A 26,673-nucleotide genomic window follows, 5' to 3' on the forward strand; every position below is an offset into this window, starting at 1 on the left:
TGGCTGTGGTCCTATGTGGTCTTGAAAACCAGCTGCTGTGCTCAGTTGTATGGTAAAAAGAATTTGAGTGATCAGTTCATGGTAGGGCGTGGGGGGGCTGGGTCGATATAGTTGTTGTGCTGAAAATACAGCGAAGGAGTGACCTCTCGTGTGGCTGGGTGTGGAGATGCATTGTCAGGTTGAGTGATTCCAGAATGTCCGAGTATTCGGGTCATAGGGTTTGAGGGTGAGTCGAACCATATGTTGAAATTGCCTAAGATGGTAAGTGTTGGATGTATGATGAGGTCGGTGGCCAGTGCTTCACTGAGTGTCTACAAAGGTTTTGTTGTAGCCGGGGGTTCTATAGATGAGTAGGAAGCTGTGGGAGGCGGAGAGCGATAGTTCCAGTTGTACCAGGAGCGATTCGTATTCAGTGGTGTTGGTTGTGGTGTCTTTCATTATTAGCTGGAGTTGGTGTTTGTATAGTATCGCGAGCCCCCATAACCTTCATGATATGGGATCTGAACCTGAGTATATGGTAGGTTGTGTTTCTGTAGAACCCTTGGTATACAACTAGTTCTTTGTAACTTCCTACAGCCCTCTCTCCCTCCCAAGATAAGCCTGGCGGCCCATCTACCCTACCATATACTCAGGTGGTACAGCCTTATACTAAGTGGAGTCTTGTACTGTCTCAGATGAATGGTTTTACTAAGCCCTTAGATGGACTTCAGAAAAAATGGTGCCAACACCTATGCATATTTACGATCAAAGGCACCCCAAATTACTCTCCAATCTCTAGAGCTATTTACTTTTCAATGCAAGTGCTCTCTACATCTGCGGGAACAAGTTAATATAAATCAACATTGATCCACTCAAGGATGTTACAGGTTAACACTTACTGTAGAAAGGTAGGAGGCGTGTAGAGTGAAAATCGCCTTTATCCACCGAACCATTAGCATAGCACTAAAGATGAAAAATAAAATCATTTAATAATCTACAAAAGCACAGTGTTAACAGTTCACACAAATAGTTCTACGAACACATAGCAACAAAAAGAATAAAGAAAGGACCAAATAATAGGACATACATCTTAAAGGCAGGAGTACGATCATGCCAAACTAGTTTGACCATGTCCTTTGTGTTCTGCCTTTAGATTAAATTATTACACTGATCCCACATCAGACTGTGATTGGATGTTAACCAAACCCCATGGAACCAGAATCTATTTACTAGTTTCAGTGAAAAACAATAAGTTACTTTCCTACAAATCAGCCCTCAAGCCATCTGGTACAAATTTACATGATTTGCTGAATATGTTCAAAGTGATTCCTAGGCCATAGTCCCCTCTGTCATAGTTGCAGGGTGGTGTTCCCATAGGAGCACCTTGTGAGACACCAATTTGAAAAAGGAGGAGCTTGGGTGCATAAGTGACAGACACCTGCACTTCACGCTTGCACACGTCAGATCCCAACCTCCATTTCCTTTTGTAGGGCGTTCTTATGAAAAGGGACCTTGTTAGGGAGAATTCTCAATTCTGTGTTAATTCGCTTCTACCTTAGAGACCCCGAGCTCTTTTGCTGGACTTGATTTTTATCCTGAGAGAGACCTTTTCCCACTCGTATTTTTCTTTGATTTGAACCCTGCCTTTCTTTTGGTTTTGGAGTCTGACAAACTCCATAGGCGGCATCTTTTTGTATTGCGTCACACAGCACCCTCAGTGCAGCGTCACTGAGAAATCCTATGGATTTCTGCTAAGGTTCAAATACCTTCTCTTACATAGAGTGCTGGAGGGGTTACTTAGTATGCTCTTTGTCTACCTTCTTATGTAACATTTTTGTGTTACCATTTCTAAAATTAATGGCTGGTGGCAGTGGTTTACTTTTTCCTACCATTATGCATTTTTACCACAGGCTGCATTCGCAGCTGCAGTCTTTCACCATTTCTTGCTGGAAAGGTCCTTCGAGATTTACTCTGCATGCCAAACCAGGTTTGGTCCCTTTGTTAGTTTTGTCTTTGGCGGAATTAACTAGTGAAGCCTACCTCTGGCTCCAGCACGTCCGACACGGTAGGAAGCGGGGGAGGTGCCCGAAACTCCCTGCGCTTAATCTATTTGGTTACAGGAATGCACCCAAAGGTGGTTAGCCGACTGGCTGTCCTTGGAGGACAGCCATCCTGAGAGTGACAGGCTGCGAATGAATGGGAGAGACCTGCATAAAAGGTGAGGTCTTTTGCAAGGAAGGCAGTCTCGCCACTGGACGAAGGAACCGAAGAAGCTGGAAGAAAAGCTTATGGCACCCTCCTGGACCTTTGGTTTGCCCAGTGAAGCCCTGCTGCAGTGCTGAAGCTGCAAATTTCTAATCGACTAGAGAAGCCCAGAAAGGACAACTTCTCCCCTTGGGTTGGTGAGACCAATCAGCCCCAAGACGAACTCGACTGGAACCCCTCTATTTGCTGGCTGTACTTCTTTGCTGCTGCAGAAACCGAGTGCCAGGTAACATGAACACCAGAATCGAGTGCATCATCTTTAAGCCGGACCCGAGTTCCAGGAAGACCTCACAAACCAGAGGTGAAAAAAACACAACCTGAGCCATTTTGACACAAACCCATGGGTGCTATACTGCAGCTGAGGATTCAGCCTGCGGTAGAAGAGCACAATGGTAGGAAAATTAAACCACTGCCACCAGCCATTTAAAGTCGTGAGGGTAACAAATGTTACACAAGTAGGTAGGAAAACGGGATACTAAGTAACCCCCCCCCCCAGGCACTCTACATAAGACGGGGTGGGCTGGACCTACATAGGGAAAAGGAAAGTAAAGTCAATTTCACTTTACTATTCTTGGGAACTGTTAGGCAAGATTGTGTGCAGTACCCTTTGGGATACTACAGAAACCTTGACCTCCTGGCAATAGGAACCCAACCTTTGGTATACGTCTGTACTACACAGGTTGGTAGTGTGGCTGAGCAGCCAGGCATCCCAAGAGGGGTCAATGTGAGTAATAGGGGAGTTAGAGATTCACAGTGACAAGTATCCAAATAAACACTTCCACTCAAGGTTTCTTGATTAAACAATTATTAATTTAACAGGCAGTTTGTATAAGCCTTCTTCAGGAGGGGCAACATCTAAGTAACACAAATACACTTCAAAATACATACTTAGTTTCTCTAAATCAGCAAGTACCCATTTGCGATGGCACACAGACATTTCCTACACCCTCAGGTGACTTAAATAGTTAGGACACTGGACATTAATGTATCAATGATACATTTAGAGCAATAGTGAGATGTGTTAAAGTAAAGATATTTCAGAATAAAACAAGACATCACACAAATATCCGGAAGCAGGTAAGTACTTTTGAACCATCTCCAATGCAAAGTAAATTAACCCTTTCCTGGAAGGAAGGCACAAGCAGGGGAGAGAAGAGTCATTCAGGGAGCCAGGCCAGCCAATGTCAATTGAGCCAAGGTCTAGGTGAGCTGAAGCACTTCTTGCATGCAAGTAAAAGTCTTGCACTATGTTTTAGAAGTCTTTGCAGAAAAGGTAGAATCAATGTAGGGTCATAAGCTGGAAGGTTTGTGAAGAGGTGAAGATGCAAGCAACTCTACAGAAGCAACCAAGACAAGTCTCAACTAAGTTCAAGTAAGGCTACAACAACAAGAGGTATGTTCTCATAGACTGTACAGTACTTTTGGTTAGAAGAAATGGTTCCAGCTGGCTTCTGTTCCTGTGTGGCTCTGCAGGTCCTTTTGTTCCTGTGCCTCAGTCGCGGGGACAAGAGAGAAGACTTCTGTGGACTCCAGCATCACAACGGGACGGTTCTCAACAGAAAAGGACCAACTTCTATTCTGCGGCACAACACGGTTTCAGCTCCTCACGTCTTAGCAAATAGCACCACTGCAGCCTCACGGATACCATGCTGGAAGTTCCTCACATCTGGGGTCCAGCACTCTGTTGAGGTGGCTCATGCTTGGTCAGTCCTGCTTACTAGGAGTCGGGGGATCTTCCAGCAGCTCGGGTCAGTCTTAAATGTGATGCAATCCGTTTGGTGTTCCTCTCCCTGGCACTTGGGTTCCAGCAGCAGCAGAAGTACAGCCAGCACCGAGAGGATGTTCAAACAAGATAACTTTGGAGTTGATTGGTCCCACCAGCTCAAGGGGAGAAGTTGTCCTTGCACGGCTTCTCTAGTCGAGGCGAATTCGAAGCTTCAGCACAACAGCCGAGCTTCACCGGGCAAACCAACGGTCTAGGAGCTGCAGCAGGCGTCTTTTCGGATTCCTTCGTCCACTGCATTCCAAGCCAAAAAGCCCTGCCTTTTATGCATGTTTCTCCCATTCATTCCAGCCTAGCTTTCAAAAACACAGTAGGGCAGCTGTCCTTGCCGGACAGCCAGCCAATCACCTTTGGGTGCATTCATGTAACCAAGGTGATTAAGCACATGGAGTTTCGGGCACCTCCCTCACTTCCTGCCCCGCCAGACATACTGGAGCTAGAGGCGGGCTTCACTCATGAATCCCGCCAAAGACAAAACGAACAAAGGGACCAAACCTGGTTTGACGCGCAGCGTAAATCTTAAGGACCTTTTCCATTAAGAAATGGCAAAAAAAGAAGACCGGGGCCATTTTGACGAAAATTGGACAACCATGGGTGCCTCACTGCAGCTGCGAACACAGCCCACAGTAAAAACACAAAATGGTAGTATAAAGTAAACCACTGCCACCAGGCATTAATTGTAAAAAGGGTAACAAAAATGTTACATGAGAAACTAGACAAAGGGGATACTAAGTAACCCCTCCAGCACCCTATGGTAAGTTAGGGGGTGCGGGGTCTATAAAGTTACAAAATGTAAGGCAAGTCAATTTACTTTACTGCTCTTGGAAACAGTTTCACCAAGAGAATGTATTTAAACCTTTGAGAAATCTAAGAATTCCCTGTGCCACTGCACTGAACGTGCTGGGTGTCAATGTAAAGATGATGCCTATGAAATTTGTCAGATTCCAAAGTTAAAAGAAACAGAATTAAAAGTACAAGTCCCAAAGTTCATCAAAATAACTAGGGGTCTCGAAGGTGGGAGGAATTTAGCACTAAACTGAAAATTCTCCCTGAGAGGCTCGTTTAGATGCAAGTCAGCACCTTGGGCAAGAAGGTGGGGTGCGTCTGCAGCACAACCCTTGTCTCGTGCAAAGTTAAGTAAGGTGGCTTACAGGACAGGGCCTGGATCTGACCCACTCCTCGTGCAGAGGTAATGGTCACAAGAAAAGCTGTCTTCCACAACAGGAACCCGAGTGGAGCAGAATGCATAGGCTCAAACGGAGAGTACCACATTGAGTAACGACACCAGGGCCGGTGTGAACGAACCGAACAGTCCCTTGATGAATTCCTTAACCAGACGGTGGGACCACAACGAAGACGGTCCCCGGGGATCTGGTGTAGCGGGAGATAGCCGCCAGATGATTCTTGGAGGCATGAGCCAGTCCACTTTGGCCAACAGCAAATATGGTAGTACCTATGAGGCTGTGACCCTCAGAGGATCAATCGTCTGAACGTCCCCAAATTGCAAATCTCTTCCATTTGTGTCGGTAGCATTTTAAAATAGACGATGCCCTGGCCTTGGCAAGCACCTCCCTGCAGTCCGCTGGGAGATCATAACCCCTGAACGCTAACGCTGCAGGAGCCAGGCCTTCAGGTTCAGCGACCCTGGGTTGTGGTGCAGTATTGCACCCCCCTCCCTGACGAGAAGATCCACGACCGCTGGAAGCTTGACTCGAGGGGACGCCGACATGCTGAGAAGGTCCGGGTACCAGATCTGCCTCAGTCACGCTGGTGCGACGAGGATCATCCTGCACCAGGACTGAGTTGATTGATGACTTGAAGCAGCAACGGCAAGGGAGGGGAAAGCACATAGAAACAGGTCATCCCAGGGGAATGAGAATGTGTCAACCATGCTCCCCGGCTGGGGAAACCTGCTGGCGTACCTCCGGCACTGGGCGTTTGTCGCTGTCACAAAAAGATCGATTTGGGGATTGCCCCATCTGCAGAACAGGTGGTCCACTTGGTTCTGCCGAAGTTCCAACTCGTGGCACTAGCGAAGTTCCCTTTTGAAGGAATCGGCGACTGTTCTGTACACCGGCCAGGTGGAAGGGAATGAGGAACATGCACTGGGCGACCACCCAGTGCCACAACTCCTGTGCCTCCATGGAAAGCGCTGGGGATCTGGTGCCCCTCTGCTTCCGTATGTAGAACATTGTGGTATTGTCTGTGAAGACCTGCACCACTTTGCCCTTGAGGACGGCAGAAAAGACTTGAGGGCCCAGAACACTGCCCATAGTTCCAACACGTTTATGTGCAGATTCTTCACTTCCGGCAGTCACAGGCCTCTGGCGTGAAGACATCTGTTGTGCGCCCCCCCTTCCAGAGACGCACCCGTCGTGACCGTCTCCTGGAACTGGGGGTTCTGGAAATCTGTGCCTCCGGCGATATTGGAGCGTACACCCCACCATCTGATCGCCCTTAGGAACTCCTTGTCGAGGGTGATCCTGTCCTAGAAGCCTCCCGACACTTGGACCCACCGGGTGTCAAGGAACTCCTGCAGGGGCCACAACTGCAATCTGCAGAGCCGAAACAGATACATGCAGGACATCATGCAAAGTAGCGACTTGATGGTCCTCACTGTGGCGATCTTCAGTGTCAGCAGCCGTTGCACCATGCCCAAGATGGCCGTTATCCTGTCGTCTGAGGGTGACGCCAGGCATGACACTGTTGAGTCTGGATCCCAGGAATAGAGCATCCTGCGATGGAGTCTAGCAGTATTTTGCATAGTTCACTGAGAACCCCAGCCCGCGCCGTGTGGTCGAAAGTGATGTCTCTTGACCTGGCCCAGATGATCCAGTCGTCCATATAGGGGTAAACGTGCATCCCTTGCAGACGCAGATGGGCCACCACCAAGCACTTGGAGAAGACTATGGGCGCAGACTTCAGTCCGAAGGGAAGTGTTAGGGAGAAGTCTCATAAATGTACCAATACATCCAACTTTAGAGCCTTCCAGCTCTTTTGCTAAACTTTGGGACTTTGAACATTTCAATTCAATGTGTTGTACTCTTGTTGTCTTTGGTTTTGGAGTCTAACCAACTCCATAGACATCTTTTGCAATTGTGTCACACAGCACCCTCAGTGCAGTGACACAAGGAAGCCTTTCAGGCTTTCCCCAATATTTAACTACCTTCTTTGGGATAAACTGTTTCTCAGAATATGTAAAGTGAAATTGACTTTACTAGTATTTAAATTCCTAGACCCAGCACACCCTATATTACAATAGAGTGCTAGAGGGGTTACTTCGTATCCCCTGTGTCTAGATACTCATGTAGCAGTCAAATGCTACCCTTTCCTCTCAGAATGGCTGGTGGCAGTGGTTTTACAAAAGAACTACCATGATTTTTCCCAACCGCGAACTATTGGTAGTTCCGGTAACGTTAAATCGCGGGACCCATGTTTTTCAAGATGGCGTCCAAGCCCCCTTTGTTTAAACAGGTCCAGTCTTTTCGCCATTTCTTTATGGAAAGGTCCTTCTAGAGTTTTGCTCTGCGCGCCAAACCAGGTTTGGTGTCTTTGTTCATTCGCATTTGGTGGGCTCCAGGACTGAAGACCTCTGGCACCAGAGTGTCTGGGGTGGGCAGGAAGTGAGGGAGGTGCCCGAAACTCCCTGTGCTTAAGTCTCCTAGGAGAATCAAATGCACTCACTGCTGATTGGCTGGCTGGCTGGCAGGCAGCTAGGCTGGAATGAATAGGAGGAAACTTGATAAACGGCGAGTCTCTTGGCTTGGAAGGCAGAGTCGACCACTGGAACGAAAGAACCGAAGACGAGCTGGAAGAGGACAGATGCTGCAACTCCTGGACCGTTGGTTTGCACGGTGAAGCCCTGCTGCAGGTCCGAATCGCCAAGTTCATCTCAACAGAGAAGCCCTTCAAGGACGACCTCTCCCTTTGAGTTGGTGGGACCAATCAACTCGTAAGCCACTGGGACACCATTCTCAGAGCTGGTTGTGTTTTCCTCAGCGTGCTGCAGGAAACCGAATAGCCAATGAGAAGGACACCAGTTTATGTGCTTGAAGGCAGCTACCGGATTCGAAGAATTGCCAGTTTGCCAGCTTTGTGACCAGTCCCTGTGCAGTGCAGGAGTCCCGACGTCCTCCCTCTTATTCCCATGACTGAGGCTCAGGAACAGCGAGATCTGCAGGAACAGAAGTCTTCAGCTGCAAAGCATAAAATAAGCGGTATGGCATCGCATTTTGCTATACAATACCAGTGATTTCCTTTTTATATAATCATGTTGCACTAACTGCAATATAATTTCCAGATCGAGGGTAGTGCTGGTTTTTCTTAGCTTGGTGTGCACAGCTTGCAGGGCAGGCAGAGGCTCCTGGGCTGGGCTGAAACATTGTTTATTTTATTCATATAGTGCTCCAGACTCGGGAGTAAAAGGGCGCTTAATTGTATCCGTTTATGCGCCCAGCCTGGAAGCACCGGCAAAAGCAACGGTCAGTGGGGTGCAGTGGCAGGTAGTCACATGCAGGAACTACTGCTGTGTTTTCGTGAATTAAAGTAAGTAAAAAGGCAGAGCCTTGCAGAAGCAGACAATCAATTATGGGTCTCGGTGCTTTGACAAGCGCCTTATCCAAGCATCTACTGAAGCGAGGGGGCATGAGGTCATAATGGGGGTGGGGGACATAGCACATGCTAGCTGGGGTGGTGGCAACACTCCAAATGACGCCTTTACCAAGGAAGGTGGTCTGCATTTGAAGGTAGGCACTGGTCCCAGCATGTTCTGATTGGAGTGCAGGCCTCTTTGCTATCTCAGGCTGGGAATATTTCTCCCGCCACGTACAGATCGCATTATGTGCAGCTGCCAGCCCTTTCTGTTAGGCCGAGGGGGTCGGAAGGCCTTGAACACTGCTGATCAGAGGACTCTAGCACTTCACAGAAGGGCAGTCCGGCCTCTGAGCAGCACACTGTTGTGGGGCGTTTTTGTAGTCGGCCTTGTAAAAATTCCAAGTAGGGCAGGATGATTGATGCATTCCTGTGTACCCATATATCTCCCTGCCAAGGCTGTGGTTTCCCCTTTCACCATCTATTCTCATTCAGGGACTATATTTTCTTTACTAAATGCCCAATATTCTCATGGTTTCACTTTCTATGTGTGTTTTATATACGACTTTCCTTAAATGTGCACATTGGCTTTCCCCTGTTAGTGACAGGAAAGAGAAGTCCCGTCTGGAGTGACACCAGTCCGATAGTCAAGTGAGTATATCATATGGGAATTTAAGTTGCCATGAGTGAAACAAGCAGCAGGTACCTTTGTAATCATGTGCATATATTTGATTGATGCGTTATCTATGGAACAAGAAGCAGTAGATTTGAAAACCGCAACCAGATCCTTCTAATCTTTGAAGATTAAAGCTCAATGAGTGTAGATGGTTTGGCAAGAATCAAACATGTTATTTTAGCAGAGAAACTGGTTTTTGAGTCCAGCCTACACCTTAAGCACTGCGCCGTACCTTCCGCTCTATTTGCTGATTAACATGGTTAAGGTTTGGCTTTCGTTGGCTAATATAGTACCTGGTTTTATTTGACATGAGTGTGCACATAAACTGATTTAAAACCGGAACTACTCATTGGCAGATTGGGAGATCACCACCAGCCCGGGCAGTATCCGACTCTAGAATAGTTCAAAACCCTTTAAAATTGTCGCCTCTATAACATAGTATAAACCTCTGTGCTCAGCACTGCCACTTCTAAGCATGTTGCTAACATGTCTATCTATGTATCCTGTAGGGGGAACATGAGCTGTGTAGATGTGGCAGATTAGTGACCAGCCCGGTTTAAACTGAAGCCTGCCGGATGGATGCTCTGTAGAAAATCTCACAGGCACTAGTTATGCTAATGTATTTACAGCCATTAATATCTTGAGAGGGAACAGTGAGCAGCTGAATACATGCAGGGAGGAATCCATCAACCATCAGTGGACCAGCCCTGGACTCTTTGATGCTAGGCCCACGGGGCAAACTGCCGACCTGTTGAATAGCCCACTATTCTGTGTCCACCTGCTGGGGTCTTCACTTCCTAATATGCCCTCTGCCCCCTCTACCGCTTATATATCCCACCTCGTCCTCCTGGCTGTGTGCAGTGCCTTGTTCCATGTTTTGTTATCACACTGCCAACAGCATTGACAAAATTACGCCAGAGTCTGAAGTATCACCAGTCTTTGATAGTGGAGTACATCATATGGGCAGTTAATTTGCTTGACCCAAGTGACGAATAACTTTGTGATGTGCAATCATAATGGACCACTACAATCAGAAGCTGCAACAAGCACTATATTTGAAAACTGTAAAAAACACAGGTATTTTATGAGTGAATAATCACTTCCAGTTTTGGCAGAGAAAGCACATTGACAGAAAATGATTCTTCAATGATCAAAAAAGTTAAGCGGTGAAGCTGTGATTTGAGCCCAGCCTACAGTAAAGGCCCTGGATTGTGTTCTTGTCTCTAGATGTTGGTACAAATGTGTATAAAAAGGTTCAGCTTCAACGGGCTAGCAATGTTCAGTTTTATGGCACTTGAAAAGCGCACATCAGATAATAAACCACACATTTGAAACCCGAGTATAACCCTTCTCCAGGCTGCTGATATATTTTTTACCATGAAACAGACGTCCTGCTGATGTGGATTAGGAGTAACGACCTAGCTTTCCGAAAAAGAACAGATGTACAACAAGCACATCTCAAGCAACATCTTAACCCTAGATTCCTTTTAAAAAATTTTACCCGGTCTTAAAACAACCCGTTGCTTGCGGCTGTGCACTTTTATACCAAACGATGGCAAAATAAATGTTCTTACTAGCTTGATAAAACGAAAATGGTACACACACAAACTTAGTCTTTGTTGATGTCTTGTTGCAAGAAACTGCTTGTCCCATTGAAAATAGCGATACAAAAATTGCTTATCATTTGGATTCCTAATCAAAATTGTTATTTAGCGTTGGCTAATCAATTTTGCAAAACTAATTTATGCCTTGAGCTGCATCTTTGTCTGTGAAAACCCGACCCAGAGAACTTACCTCTCACTGCGAAAGTGCATGAAACTGGCAACTTGCAGGCCTAGTCAGCTTGTGATCAGACATAACTCCTTCCTCTGAGAACTACTCCTGAGAACTGTGCCAAATGGTAACGCTTATCTACCAGAACCGTTACCTATACAAGACTCTAGCCCATTGACCTTCGCCTACCTAGTGCATTGGACCAACTCCTCTGGTGAACTCAAACTATTTGCTATGTTTTAAAGTAATTATTAGTTTTATTTACTTATGCCTTTTTGCTCTACTTCAAATGCTCTGAATGCCATTTTGCTCCTCCTTCAAAGTAGCTTAAATGTTTCAGAACCGGTTAGTGTGAAGTATTGTAGCATATTTTTGTGCGATATTGATTACCTCCTTTTAGTGAATGTTTTCTAACCGACTGTGTAATAAAGGGAGGAAGGCAGTGGATCGCATGGATGCATAGGTTGCCTCTTCCTCTTCTTGGCTGGTGGTTCCCCCGGTGGTAACGTGGCAGCCGGAACTGGCACCACGAGTCGAGCGGGCACTGGGCCCGTCGGGATCCTACTCTGCATCACCAACAGAGCGTGGACAGAATGTTCCGTGAGAGGTCTCTAGGCGGTATCAGAGGCACTGGGGTAAGTGGAACCTAGTCGTCCTGGGGCCACTTGTAGTTGCCTCCGTGGACTGTAGCTCCGTCATCACCCTCGCCGTCAACCCCGTTGTGGGGAAAGCCTTCGCGTTATCCTTGTCATCGCCTTCCTGGATGGAGATTATCTCATCCTCAGCCGAAGAGATGTCTGTGCCCTGCAGGCCTTAAAAGCCACACACCCACCGCCCCCTTTTCCTGGGTCCAGAGGGGTCGGTCTTGGGCTGAGGTCCGGCATCCTCTTTTCTGGTGTCTTCTCCACAGGCATGCCCGAAGCCTTCCTCCTGGGAGGAAGGGACACCCTGCCTGTCGCCGGGACACCCTGCGGGTCCACCCTTACGGTCTTTGCAAGTGACGCCACCACTAACTCAAGGGAGGGAGACTACCTCGCCTGGTGTACTTGGGCCTTTACGGAAAAGACTGGTCCCTTGTCCGGTTTGGCCTTGTCTTTCTTGGCCACCTCAGGCCTTTTATCCAGCTTGGCATTCTTTGGGGCCGGTCCCCGCAGCCAGTTTGGCCTTCTCAGGCCTGGTCTTCCGGCTTCTCTGTGTCCCTGGAGTATCCCACTACCTCGTGGATGACCCGGAGTGGCGGCTGGAGACCGATCTCGAAGGTGATGATGATCGCGCCCTGACCATCCTGAGACCCCGCGGTAGCGGCAACCCCAACGGAAGCGGCCTCGCAGTGCTTGGCCTTATGTTGGGCCCCCACGGGTGAGGCGCCCTCAAAGGTCTTAGAAGCCCGCTCTGACTTTCCTGATCCATAGGCTTGCCCCTGGGTGGTAGAGGCCTTGACCTGCAGCCACGACTACAGTCGCTGGTGCTGACCCTTCATTGTGCGCGTCGTGAATCTTCCTCCTTATGTGTGGGGTGCAAGCAGCACAGGCTATCGGAATGCTTGTCGTCCTTATAGACATTCCGTAAACTGAAGTCGGAGCGCAGCTTGAACAGGGAAGGGGCGCCGCCCATCTCGTCCGACAGGATCCACGGGCTGTAGGCCTGAAGAATCTTCTGGAAGCCTCCAAGAAGAAAACTGGATGAAAAACCACAGTTGCGGGGCGCTGAAGAATCTGAAAAACGGGTCCCGTTATTCGGAAGGATGATCAATGGAGTGCAAGGGCTCGACTGACCGAAAAATAGAATATTACTCTCAAAAAAGTGAAAAACGCAGCAAAAGCTTGAAAAGTGAAGCACGAGGACTTCCGAACACTTGAACATGCGGTCAAAATGTGAAGATGGCTGCCAGAGGAGGGTCTTGGGTAGAGGGAAGTCATTGGCTGGAGGCAGTATAACCTTGAGCTCAGTGATTGGTTTTTAGGAGAAAGTTCAGAAATGAAACCGATTTTTCTTTTTTTACCCAGGATTCCCAGCCAGACGACAGGGAATATTCATGAGCATGCAAATCCATGCCAGTCCACATGCTGGAGAATCAGTATTAACCGAAAGCCCAATGGGCTCCCAGCAACACTGCACAAAAGGTGCCGTGTGCTGCAAAAGTAAATTACAGATGCCTTAGGAAATATGGAGTGTTTGGACAGTTTTTGTGAAGTCCAACTACGGGCTTAGTAAAATCTTTCAACTGAGGCAGTACAAGACTCCACTCTTAGTTTAAGGCTGTACAACCAGAGTTCAGGGTAGCGTAGAAAGAGCAGCCTGGCTCATTTTAGGAGGGAGAGAGGGCTGTAGAATCGGTACAAAGAAAATGTATTATACATATGGTCCAAAGAAACAGACACTATTTATTGTAAGAATAAAGGTTTTATTTTATATACAAGCAGACCAAGAGATTCTTGGGTAAGTGCGTACTATCATAAAGCATACAAACATAAAACACTATGCTTTAAAGTTCACAGACCAAAGCAAAAACCTTATTAAGAAATCTAACATTTCTATGTAAGTCAGACCTTTGGATACACATTCACTATAGGGCACACCTATTCTTGGAGTAAATCCATAAGATTTTTTCAGATTACTTTACAGTAATTCAAGGGTAGTAGACCCCGTCAGTTGTACAGTGACACTAAATGAAATCACAGTCTACCAACTTGCAAATATACTTCTCTGAATAGTGAAAGACCGATTCAAGGAACAGTGTATACCTCTACTACCTTTGTGATAAAACAGTTATACTAGGTGAGTATGACCTTTTTGGTGCAATATAAAATTACAGGTGCTTTTGAAATCAGAAAAACACAGATTGAGATAAGCAATGACAAACTTATTTTAGGATGGCAAACAGCTACCTCATGGTAAGTAAAACATATCCACTTTTTAAAAAGGAGACATCTGCAACTTAAGGCAGGTATAAACCTCAGACTGTTTTTGTGCCCGTCTAAAACAGACGAGGGAAAGCAAAACACAGTGTTACACTGCATGAATGACTCAGTTATTCTAGGTAGGTAAAACCTAAATCAGACCTATTCTGGACAGCAAACAGTAAGTCAGGGGAAGCAAAACCCAGTTGGGAAACTTCTACACCTATTCCCTGAAAGAAATAGTTGGTGAAACCAACAGCATTACTTTTGGGAAGAAGCACAACAAATTCACAGGTGAATAAAATAACCTTTCACCTACTTTCTATTAGAATGGCGAAACAGTTTCTAAGGAAAGAAAGATGTTACATATACTTTTCGGAATGGCACACATTTCTTGGACAGCCAGACCACCTCTTGCTGTAAAACGCAGGGTGAGAATGCAGAATTTGTGCAGTAGTTCCTGATAAATACTCCGAACCTGGAGGCTGCCGACATGTCGAGCACTCGACCTGAATGTTAAGATTTTCATAGCAATGATAAATCTTCCTGACCTGTGTCAATCCCAGAATCTTTTACTCTTTATGGGTGTCCTTTTTAAGACTTTTTGTGGAGAATTCTAATTTCTGTGCTAATTCCCTAGGCAGCTACGGGCTCTCTTCGATTCAGCTGCACTTTGCGGTTTCAGCGCCTCGCAAACTGCACTGATGCAGATCGAATCTCTCAGTTTGGACTTTCCTCGCTCCCTCGGTCCGGGACTCTGGTTCGGGGTGTCCTGCTTCTGGAGGGTCCTTGGGAGGCTCCTGGAGCTTTTGTCTGGATTTCTTCTGCGGCAGACGTTGCACTTGGTTATGGACACTCGGCCCCTGGCATTGGGCTTCTGCAGCACAGAGGAGCAGCAAGTCGGTGTTTGCGCCAAAGTGGAGTTTGTCTCAGGGTTAGTTGGTCCCACTAACCCAAGGGAAGAAGTTGTCCCCCCCGAAGCTTCTCTGTCGATATGAAAAGGCCATCAGCACAGCAGCAGGACTTCATGGGGCAATTCAAGGTCCAGGAGGTTGCAGCGGCTTCTCTTCAGGATTTCTTTGGATGTTTCTTCCAGTTGTCGGCTCTGCCTCTAGTCCCAAAACCCTCGCCTTTTAAGCAAGCCTAGGCTGTCAATCACACAGCATAGTGGCTGGCCTTCCCAGACAGCCAGCCGGCTGATCAGGACGTTCCAGACACACTGAAGCCAGAGCCGGGCTGCAGGGCTGAAGCCAGCCAAAGGCAAAACAAACAAAGGGCTCAAACCTGGCTAAACGCGCAGAGTAAAACCCAAGAAAGACCTCACCAACAGAAAATGGGGAAGAAATTGAGACCGGGGACATTTTATGGTCACCCGTTGTTAGGAAGCACTCTCATAAATGTGCTAATTCCCTTCAACTTAGAGACCCCCAGCAACTTGTTGGATTTTGAGGACTTGATTTTTTTTTACCTGGAGAGAGAGTGAGCCTTTTTTCCCCCACTCATGTATTTTGAATAGTGTTTTCTTTGGTTATGGAGTTTTAGACAACTCCCTTGGCATCTTTTCATTTGTGTCGCACAGCACCCTCAGTGCAGTGACACAGGGAAGCCATTTAGGCTGTCCCAAGGTTTAAATACCTCCTCTGGGATAAACTACTGTTTCCCAGAGAAAGTAAAGTGAAATTGACTTTAGTAGTCTTCAAATTCCTAGACCTAGCAAACATTTTACAATAGAGTGCTGGAGGGGTTACCTAGTATCCCCTATGTCTAGAAACTCATGTTGCAGTCAAATGCTACCCTTTCCTCTCGAAATGGCTGGTGGCAGTGGTTTTACAAGGAACTACCATGATTTCTCCCGACCGCGAACATTGCTAGCGTTAAATCGCAGGAGCCTTGTTTTTCAAGATGGCGTCTGAGCCCCTTTTGTTTGAGCAGGTCCCGGTCTTTTTTCGGCATTACTTTTTGGAAAGGTCCTTCTAGAGTTTGTCTGTGCGCCAAACCATGTTTGGTCCTTTTGTTCCTACGCCTTTGGCGGGCTTCAGGATTGAAGACTGCCTCCGGTGACTAGGGATGGCAGGAAGTGAGGGAGGTGCACGAAACTCCCTGTGCTTAGTCTCCTAGGAGACCCAAATGCACTATGGCGTGATTGGCTGGCTGACTGTCGGGCAAGGACAGCCACCCTGCTGGGTGAGTGGCAGCTAGGCTGGAATGAATGGGAGAAAACTGGATAAAAGGCGAGCCTCTTGGCTTGGAGGGCAGACTCGACCACTGGAACGAAAGAACCAAAGACGAGCTGCTGCAACTCCTGGACCATTGGTTTGCCCGGTAAAGCCGTGCTGCAGGTCCGAATCGCCAAGTTCATCTCGACAGTAAGCCCTTCAAGTACGACTTCTCCCTTTGAGTTGGTGGGACCAATGAAATTGTAAGCCACCTGGATACCATTCTCAGAGCTGGTTGTATTTTCCTCAGAGTACTGCAGGAAACCTAATAGCCAGGGAGAAGGACACCAGTTTGTGTGCTCGACTACAGCTACCGGAATTGAAGATTTGCCTTTGCTAGCTTTCTGACCAGTCCCAGTGCAGGAGTCCCCCAACATCCTCTCTTGTCCCCACGACTGTGGCTCAAAACAGGGAGATCTGCAGGAAGTGCCAGGAACAGACTTCTTCAGCTGCATCTTTTTCTTCATTGTAAGGTACTGTGAAAACCCGACCGAGAGAATTTACCTCTCACTGCGAAAGTGCTTGAAACTTTGGCAACTTGCAGGCCCAGTCAGCTTGTGCAACTCTGGTGAACTCAAACTATTTGTACTGTTTAAGAGTAACTGTAATATTTGTTTTATTAACTTATGCCTTTTTGCTCCTGCTTCAGAGTAGTTTAAATGACTCAGAACCTGATATTGTGAAGTACTGAAGTATATTTCTGTGCGATATAGATTGTCTCCTTCTAGTGAATGTTTTATAACTGACTGTGAAATAAATGAATAAGTGTTTTACCAATAAACCTTGAGTATAAGTCTATTTGAATACTTACAGCTCACATTTGTCTCTTGAGCTAAGCCTGGCTGCTCAGCAACGCTACCACAAAACTGTAGTACAGACTTCGGTCTTCTCTCCAAAGCTAAAAAAAATCAAGGGCCCGGGGCCTAATGGCCTAACGAATAATACATTAAAAGCTGAACCAGTTCTTTGGGCCAAGCTCCTCTCCCTGTTATTTCAAGATGTTAATTCTGGTAATGTACCAACTAGCTGGCAGACCGCACATATCGTTCCTATTTTTAAGAGATGTTTACGAACTTTGGTCAAAAATTACAGACCAATCTCCCTTACTGATGCGGACTGCAAGCTTTTTGCATCTATGCTTCTTTCCTTAATGTTTGGATTAAGGAAAATCATATTCTCCCGAAGCAACAAACAGGCTTCAGGGCTGGTCATTCAGCTAACCTTAACGGCATCATTCTAACTGCCCTTCAAAGCACTACTTGGGGTACATATAATGGTTCTCTTTATGTTGCTTCAATCGATTTGTCAAAAGCTTTCGATTTGGAAATCAGGTCAAGACTCTGGGAAAAGTTACACAAATGGGGGATCCCGGCTGGTCCTCTTACTCTAATCATGGCAATGTAGGAGAACTCGGGGGTCCATATTAGGATCGATTTGGCAGGAACATTATCTAGAAGGATAAGGACCCGGATTGGGGTTAGACAGGGCTGCTCTTTAGCCCCTTGCCTTTTTATCCTTTATATAGCAGATGTAGGGGAATTTTTGGGAAAATCGGGCATGGTGAGTGCAAAATTGGGGTATCTCAGGCTCTCATGGCTGGCATATGCCGACTACTTTCTTCTTTTTGATCATACCAAAGTCGGTTTGCAGAGGCTCATCTGCAAATTTGAAGAATATGCCACTCTTAATGGGCTGAAGATCAACCCGAGTAAAACCCGAACAATGGTCTTCTCCAGAGGGAGAAGAGAGAATAACAAGGTGTGGAAAATAGGCAGTGAAAATATCAGAGCACACAAAATTGTCTACTTGGAATTTCTTATTCTGGCTCAACCATCGGTGACTGAATTAAGACGATTTCTTAGACACAAATTGCTCCCGCTCATTTCCCAATTCATAAGGTTCCAATTCATAAGGTTAGACAAATATTGCATGTTTTCCCTCAAACCTGTAGTAGATTTTTTTTAAGGGAAAGGTTACCCCAAAGCTATTATATGGAATGGAACTTCACTACTTGGCACTCTTACCATTCTGGGATTCTCTTGAGGGTATCTACTGGAGAAAAATCTTGAAACTGCCGAATTGTGTATCAATAGTAGCCATAAGATACGAACTCGGCCTAGTTTCACTGCGAGCTAGGATTCTCTGGAGAGTTCTTACTCTTTTCTGCCTTGCTTTCTCCCAAATCTGACACCCTATATGTTGATGTGGGCAAAATTATCTTCTCACAGGGACCTTTGGATCGAATCTTATATCTTACTAGATTCAGTGACCTCTGTGATAAGACTATTAGATCTCGCTACTGACAGGGATACTTTGTCTATTTAGTCATGATTGGAGTAATACACTGGAAAAACTGCATACCTATTCTTCTCTCAGTTACTTATAATTTGATCATAAGAAAAGAGGCTCACTGTCTTTTATTCTGACTCAATTCCCTAAACGTTATTACTGTTCACTTCTCCTCAAACTTAGATGGAATCTCCTTCCCACTAGGAAGTTCTACATAGAAGGAAGGAGTTTACTGACTTGGACCCTACATGCCGCTTTTGCAACACTTCTGGGGTGATTGAGTCTACTCAACATCCCTTTAGAATGTGTTGCTTTGAAAGGTTCAAGGGACAAATATTAAGCTAGATTCAATACATTGGGTCAATTGGTGGCAGATAGACTTATTTGGTCACAGTGTCCTGCTATATCTAATACTAAGGATGGGCTTGCTGTGGCGGGGTTTATCAAAGCTACAGATTTGTATGCCCCTTTTCTCTGATCAATTTGTATGATGAATTTTATTATACGTCAATTTTTTTTTTCCCTCTACTATTTCCTGTATGTATATATAAAATGGTATATTCTATGTTATTTCTGCTAAAAGTATTATAAAAGTAATCGGAAGATATTCACATAATGTTTAATTACTCTGTTGAATTCTAATTGCACTGAATCTTAAAATGTGCCTTTTGTGCTATGAGTGTAAATCTTGGAAATGGGATGTTTTTTTCTCTCTAATGTATTATTCTAAAAAATGTATGTATAAATGAAATTTAGCTGTAATGCATGTTATTTGTAAACGTTTCTTTTTGTAAACCATACACAAAACAAAAAAAGTATAGACTTATACCAAAAGGTTGGTTTTGCTTACACCTTTAGTCCTAGTTGTGTGTAGTGCTCCCAAAGGGTACTGCATACAAACCTTGCCTAACAGAGACCCTTTCCCCCCCACTTTGTGTATTTTTCTTTGATTTGAAAACGGTTTCTTTTGGTTTTGGAGTCTGACAAACGCCATAGGCATCTTTTTACATCATGACACACAGCACCTTCAGTGCACAGATTTCCCAAAGGTTTAAATACATTCTCTTGGATAAACTACTGTTTCCAAGAGCAGTGAAGTGAAATTGGCTTTACTTACATTTGAAACTTTCTAGACCCAGCACACACTATTTTACAATAGGGTGCTGGAGGGGTTACTTCGTATCCTGTTAAGCAAGATTGTATGCTGTACCCTTTGGGTGCACTACAACAACCCTGACCTCCTGGCAATAGGAACCCCAACCTATGGTATAAGTCTGTACTACACAAGTTGGTAGCGTGTTGAGCAGCCAGGCTCATCTCAAGAGGGGTCAATGTGAGCTGCAGGGGAGATACACAGATCCACAGTGACAAGTATTCAAATAAACTCTTACACACAAAGTTTCTTGATTAAACAATTATTAATTTGTCAGTTAGAATAAGCCTTCTTCAGAAGGGGCAATGTAACAGTAACACTCAAATACACTTCAGAAATACAAACCTACGATTTCTAAAATCAGTATGTACCCACAGACACTACCTACACCCTGAGGTGACCTCAATAGTTAGCGTGCTGGGGACATTAATATATCACTGTTGCATGTAGAATCAGACTTAGGAATATGTCCAAGGAAAAAGGTTATTAGAACAAAACATGAGATCACACAAATATTCTGAAGCAGGTAAGTACTTTTTGTAACCCCTTCCTGGAAGGAAGGCACAGCAACTAAGCAGAGGAGAAAAGAGTGATTCAGGAAGCCAGGCCAGCCAATGTTAAATTAGCAAAAGTCAAGGTGTACTGAAGCACTTCCTGCAGTTAAGTATAAGTATTGCACAATGTTTTAGAAGTCTTTGTAGAATAAGAAGAAATTCAAAGTAGGCCCACAAGCTGCTTAGGCATGTGAAGTAAAGAAGCTGTTAGAAACTCTACACAGGCAACCAAGACAAGTCTCCAACGAGACCAAGCAAGGTGGCACCACAAGAGGTAAGTTCTCAGACTTGACAGTACCTTAAGGATGAAGAAAAGCGCAGCAGATGACTTCTGTTCCTGTGCAGCTCTGCAAGATCCTGTTCCTTGGCCTCAGTCGTGGGGACAAGAGGGAGGACTTCTGGGGACTCCTGCACTGCAATGAGATGTCACCACTCGCAACCGGAAATCTTCAAACAAGTGGCACTTTGGTGTTTCAGCTCCTCGCGTCTACAGCAAATAGCAACACTGCGGTTCCTGGCTGTCGATATGGGCTTTGCTTGCATCTGGGGTCCCGCACTCTGTTGAGGGGGCTCAGGTTCTGCCAGGCCTGCTTCCTGGGAGTCCCGAGGATCTTCCTGGAGCTCTTGGCCAGCTTAAAAGCAACGCACACGATATGGTGTTCCTCTCCCTGGCTATTCGGTTCCAGCAGCAACTGCAGTGGAATTTCAACCAGCTCCGAGAGGATGTCCAGGTGGCTTACCTTGGTGTTGATTGGTCCCACCAACTCAAAGGGACAGTCATCCTTGCAGGGGCTTCTCTGTCGATAGGAATTTGGAGTTTCAGCACAGCAGCAGGATTTCACCGGGCAAACCAACGGTCCAGGAGTTCAGCAGGCGTTCCCTTCAAGTTCTTCTTCGGATTCCTTCGCCAAGTGGTCGACTGCCTTCCAAGCCAAAAAGCCCCGCCTTTTTTGCATGTTTCTCCCATTCATTCCAGCCTAGCTATCAATCAGAGCAGGGTGGCTGTCCTTGATGGACAGCCAGCCGGCTAATCACCTAAGAGGGAATTCTGGTCTCCTAGGAGAGTAAGCACAGGGAGTTTCGGGCACCTCCCTTACTTCCTGTCCCCGGAAGACACCCTGGAGCCAGAGGTGGGCTTCACTCATGAATCCCACCAAAGGAATTATGAAGAAAGGGACCAAACCTGGTTTGGTGCGCAGAGTAAATCTCAAGAAGGAATTTTCCACAAAGAAATGGCGAGAAAAAGAAGACAGAGGCCATTTTGACAAAAATGACACCCTTGGGTGCTTTACTGCAGCTGTGAACGCAGCCCGCGGTAAATGCACATCACGGTAGTTAAAAGTGAACCACTGCCACTAGCCATTTATCGAGGAAAGGGTAACAAACTTGTTACATGAGAAGCTAGACAAAGGTGATACCAAGTAATCCCTCCAGCACCGAATTCTAAGATGGTGTGTGCTGGGTCTAGAAAGTTAAAAATGTAAGTAAAGACAATTTCGCTTTACTGCTCTTGGAAACAGTAGTTTGTCCAAGAGAAGATATTTAAACCTTTGGGAAATCTGAAAGACTTCCCTGTGCCACTGCACAGAAGGTGCTGTGTGACAATGTAAAGATGATGCCTATGAAGTTTGTCAGACTCCAACAACAAAAAGAATAGAGTTCAAAATCACATTTAAAATACATGAGTGGGGAAAAGGGTCTCACTTGCTCCAGGTTAAAAATTCTAGTCCTCAAAATCCAGCAAAGTTGCTGGGGTCTCTAAGGTAGAGAGGAATTAGAACATTTCTGAGAATTCTCCCCAACATATCCCCTTTGTCTACTTTCTCATGTAACATTTTCATGTTACGCTTTCTAAAATTAATGGCTGGTGGCAGTGGTTTACGTTTTTCTACCATTGTGTTTGTACAGCGGGCTGCAATTGCAGCTGCAGGAAAGCACCCATGGGTGCCCATTTCATCAAAATGACCGAGTCTTCTTTTCTCTACATTTTCTTGTTGGACTGGTCCTTCTTGAGATTTACTCTGAGCAACAAACCATGTTTGGTCCCTTTGTTGGTTTTGTCTTTGGCAGGGTTCATTGGAGAAGGCCGCCTCTGGCTCCAACATGTCTGGCAGGACAGGAAGCGAGGGAGGTTCCCGAAACTCCCTGTGCTTAGTGTCCTGTAACCAAGGAGTGCACCCAAAGGTGATTGGCTGGCTGGACATTTCCCCCCCCCCCCCCTCCCGTTGCTGTGTGAATGGCAGCTAGGCTGCATATGAAAGGGAGAAACCTGCATAAAAGGTGAGGTCTTTTAGACAGAAGGCAGAGTCGACCACTGGAACAAGGAATCCGAAGAATTTGGAAGATACGCTTGCTGTAACTCCAGGACCATTGGTTTGCCTGGTGAAGCCCTGCTGCAGTGCTGAAGCTCCAAATTCACCTCGACCAGAGAACACCTGCAAAGGACAACTTCACCCCTTGGGTTGGTGGGAGCAATCGACCCCAAGACAAACTCATCTGTAAAACCTCTCTAAGCTGGCTGTACTTCCACTTGCTGCGGCAGGAACCGAATGTCAGGGAGAGGAACACCAGAATCTAGTGCATTGTTTTTAAGTCTGACCCGAGCTCCGGTAAGATCCTCCGGACTCCCTCGAAGCAGGATTAACCAAGCCTGAACCACCTCAACAGAGTGCTGGACCCCAGAAGAAAGGAAAGCCCACAAGGTATCCGAGAACCGTGGTGGTGCCATTTGCGAGAAGCTGAAACCACAAACTGCTGATCTGAAGTTTGTCCATTGCTGCTGCCGCCGACCTTCGAATCGTAGTGCAGGAGTCCCCAGACGTCCTCCCTCTTGTCCCCATGACTGAGGCCCAGGAACAACAGGATCGGCCATGCTACAACAGGAACAGAAGCCAGCTGGAACCAATTTATTCAGACCTAAGGTACTGTAAACTAAGGGGTACTTACATCTTGCTGTGTAACTTTCTAGCTCTCAGTTGAGACTTGCTTGCAGCTTCGCCCATCACAAGCTTCCTAGCTTGTGGCCCAACAGCGATTTCTTTTTCAACAAAAACTCTATATCATTGTTATGTTACTTGGCATTTATATAGTGCTCTATGTCATTGGTATGACCTCAAAACGCTGGTAGGTTGAACGCCCTCGGGAACCGTAGTTCAGATCAGTAGACAGAGCATCGTAGGGTGTGTGTGTGTGGACCGGATAAGTGTGCAGCTAGTGTAATTGTCAGGTGGAAGCTGCATCCTAGCCTTAGGTGTGGTGCAGGAGATAACAGTTGTATGTGCAGTCTGGTGGGTGGACACCTAGACTGGGCTCTGGCTGCGTTAGGCCTGAAGGACGCAGATGTGAGCAACTTGTGTTAGGACAGTTTTTCTGACGTTCAACTAAGGGCTTAACAAAACCTTTCAACTGAGGCAGTACAAGACTCCACTCTTAGTAGAAGGCTGTACCACCTGAGTTCATGGTAGCCTAGACGGAGCAGCCAGGCTTATCTTATGAGGGAGAGAGGGTTGTAGAATCAGTACAAGTGACATTGTAATACAAATGATCCAAAGAAACACTGAAGCATTATGCATGTAAAAATAAAGGATTATTAAATACAAGTTGGCCCAGAAAAATAAAACCTATGAAATCACAGGGTTTATAGTGATAATTTCGAAAAACATTTTGTCGAAAGTCAAAATGTCGAAAACAAAGTAAAAAAAAAAATCTTACGTTTTTTTTCTTTGTTTTTTGTTCGAAATGGGGGGTTCCCTCCCGACCCCCCCCCCCTTTCTTAAATTTCTTTTCTGTTTTAACCCTTTTTTACTTGCGGAACCCAAAAAAACATGTAAATAAAAAAAGAAAGCATTAGAATTTTTTTTCCTGACATTTATTCGACATTTTTGTAATTCGACCAAATGTTTGACATTATAACTGCACACCAAATCACAGTATAAAAACACAACACTATACTTGAAAGTACACAGACCCAAGTACAGACCTTATTTGAAGTACCTAACAGTAGTTCTAGTAAAGTCAAAACCTTGTTATACACATTCAGTATAGATCAAGCCTCTTCTTGGGGAGTGAAAACCAATGGTTACTTTTTACAATTACATTCAGTAATGCAAAGGCAGTAGACCCTTCCAGTTGTATAATGATGCCGAGTACAAATCACTTAGTCAACTGGACAATATACTTTTGGTGAAAAGTGGAACACTTATTCTAGGTGCAGTAAAAACCAATAACTACTTTTGTCATAACACACAGTTATACTAGGTGAGTAAAACCTAAGGATGTAATACACAATTACAAGTGCTTTTTTAATCAGGGACCCAACCCCAGATTGAGGTAAGCAGTAACTCTTGCAACTTATTTTGGATGCCACTCAGCTACCACAAGGCAAGTAAAACCCACATACTTTTTTTAACCTCACAATGAAGGGGAAAGTAAAACCCAATGTTGCACTTTTTCTGAATGACTCAGTTATTCTAGGTAGGCAACAACCTAATACAGACTTATTCTGGACAGGCTAGCAGCTAGTCAGGGGAAGCAAGACCCATTTGGGAGACACTCATACAATTATCCTCAAAGGACTAATCTGGCGATACCAACACTTTACTTTTGGGAAGAGGCACAACCTAATCAGAGGAGAGTAAAATACCTTCACATCTACTTTCTATTAGACTGGCAAAACAGTTGCCAAGGAAGAAAAGATGTTAACCATACTTTTAAGAATAGTGCATCACACATGCAAGATCAGTAAGCACTTTTGTAACTGTTCACTCTTAGAATTACAGTAACCGGTTTCCAAGATGGCCGCGTAGAGGGACGGTCGCGGTTCCCCGCGCTCCCGCCGGACCCGCAAATGCTTGCCCGCTAGCAACGAACAGCAGCCCCTCCCCGGCGCTTGGATGCAGCAGCAGGGAATCCCTGGCACGGGTTTGCTGACGGGCGCGTTGTGTAGCCCTCAGAAGTGGTGAACCCGGCGGTACTGGGGAACTTGGAGAGCTGGCGGTCGGGTGTCCCGGGCCTGGCGCCGCGTCTACAGCGGGAAGGCGAGAGCGGCCCGTGGCGCCTGTAGTGCACCTGAGAGGCCCCGGACAGGAGCTCGCAGCGTGGTGGGGGCTCCGGCGCTGAATCCCTGCGGGGAGTGAGAGCAGCCAGTGGAGCATGGAGCGACATGGAGGTGCTCCGGCTGCGGGCGGGCTGAGGAGCATCGACTCTTATTAGGAATTAAAGCGGGGAAGCGCACCTGGAGCGGAGACAGCACATTGTAGAGGAGCAGCTGCAGAGGTGTGGCGCCCCCCGGGGCTGAAGCTGGGTAGGGGGCCCGGTGGGGTGCAGTGGACCCGACGAGCCTGGGCTCGCGAGCTTGGCAATCCCGTTTGGGTGCAGCGCGCCTAGGCGGAAGATTTCGGAGCGGCCCTTGAGCCCTGGCAAACGAGAGGCGGCCGTTGGTGGGGCGGGCTGACCTGGACTATCGGAGCGCACTGCCCTCGGGCCCTGAGGTTTTTGCAGCGTGCGCTGAGGAACGGTGGTCCCAGTCGGAGAGGAGAGGAGGGCATCCGCCCGATGTGCCGCAAGACTGCTGGGAGGGGTGACTCCCCCCAGGCCTAAAGGGGTGAGGAGGCCCCAGTGGAGCGCGGGTGTCGGTGGGCCTGAACTGGCGCATTTGGTGATCACCACCTAGAGCGGGACGCCGGTGTGTGTGGTGCTGCGCTGGCGACGGGAGTGAAGTGGCGCACCTGGCGCGCTATTTGGACCCGGCCTGCTGGAGATCACCAATCCGGGATTAAGGACGTTTGCCTGCAGGCCGCCAGAGAGGGCATAGTAGCTAGCTTGGAGTGGCCCTGCACACTGTCTGGGAGATCCTGCTGGGTAAGATCTCAGTGGGCGCTGCCTGCCTGATTGGGACCTTTTTGCTTGGGGTCTGTTGCTACCCCCTTCGAGTCCGTTTTTGGGGGCGGGAGGGGGGCCGGCGCCATTACTAGCCATGTTGCGAAACAAAAATAAAGACTGTGCACTAAGGGAAGACCCCCAAAAAGTCAGAGGGCCCGCTTGCGAGGCTCTGGTCCAGAGAGGATGACGCGACTGAGGACCCACAGACAGCCAAGGACTGTTCGGAGAGCGACATCGCGACCCCCAGCGAAGACCAAAATGGCCCAATTACCCAGGCGATGCTTACAAGATTTATGGGGGAGTTGGTCGAGAAAATTACAACGGCGGGACAACAACAAATGGACAAGCTACGCGATGATTTAGCTGATAACCTTCGAGACCTTAAAAGAGAGGTAAATAAAATCGAGGAACGTGTGGACACTAATGAGTGGGCCATACAGGAACTGACGGAGGAGGCCAGACAGGTGGATAACCTGCTAGAGTCCTTGGCTGTGGCTACACAGAACTTGGAATTAATGGCAGAGGATCTGGAAAACGGGTCCCGTAGGGCGAATATTTGGGTGAAATCACTGCCGGAAGAAGTCCAGGACCAGCAGTTAGGCTCGTTCCTGAAGG

At 46.7% G+C, this 26,673-nt stretch overlaps 1 protein-coding gene across 1 annotated transcript in view; it reads right to left on the reverse strand.

The window, feature by feature from the left end:
• The window catches only part of WDR43 (WD repeat domain 43), a 489,892-nt gene that overhangs the window by 100,329 nt on the left and 362,890 nt on the right, over positions 1-26,673 (reverse strand). Inside the window, exon 14 of the mRNA XM_069608719.1 lies at positions 879-942. Within this exon, the coding sequence (XP_069464820.1) occupies positions 879-942 (64 nt within the window). The remainder of the gene's footprint in view (positions 1-878; positions 943-26,673) is intronic.

The sequence above is a fragment of the Ambystoma mexicanum genome, chromosome 4q (genome assembly GCF_040938575.1).
Source record: "Ambystoma mexicanum isolate Mex_15411 chromosome 4q, UKY_AmexF1_1, whole genome shotgun sequence".
NCBI lineage: Eukaryota > Metazoa > Chordata > Amphibia > Caudata > Ambystomatidae > Ambystoma > Ambystoma mexicanum.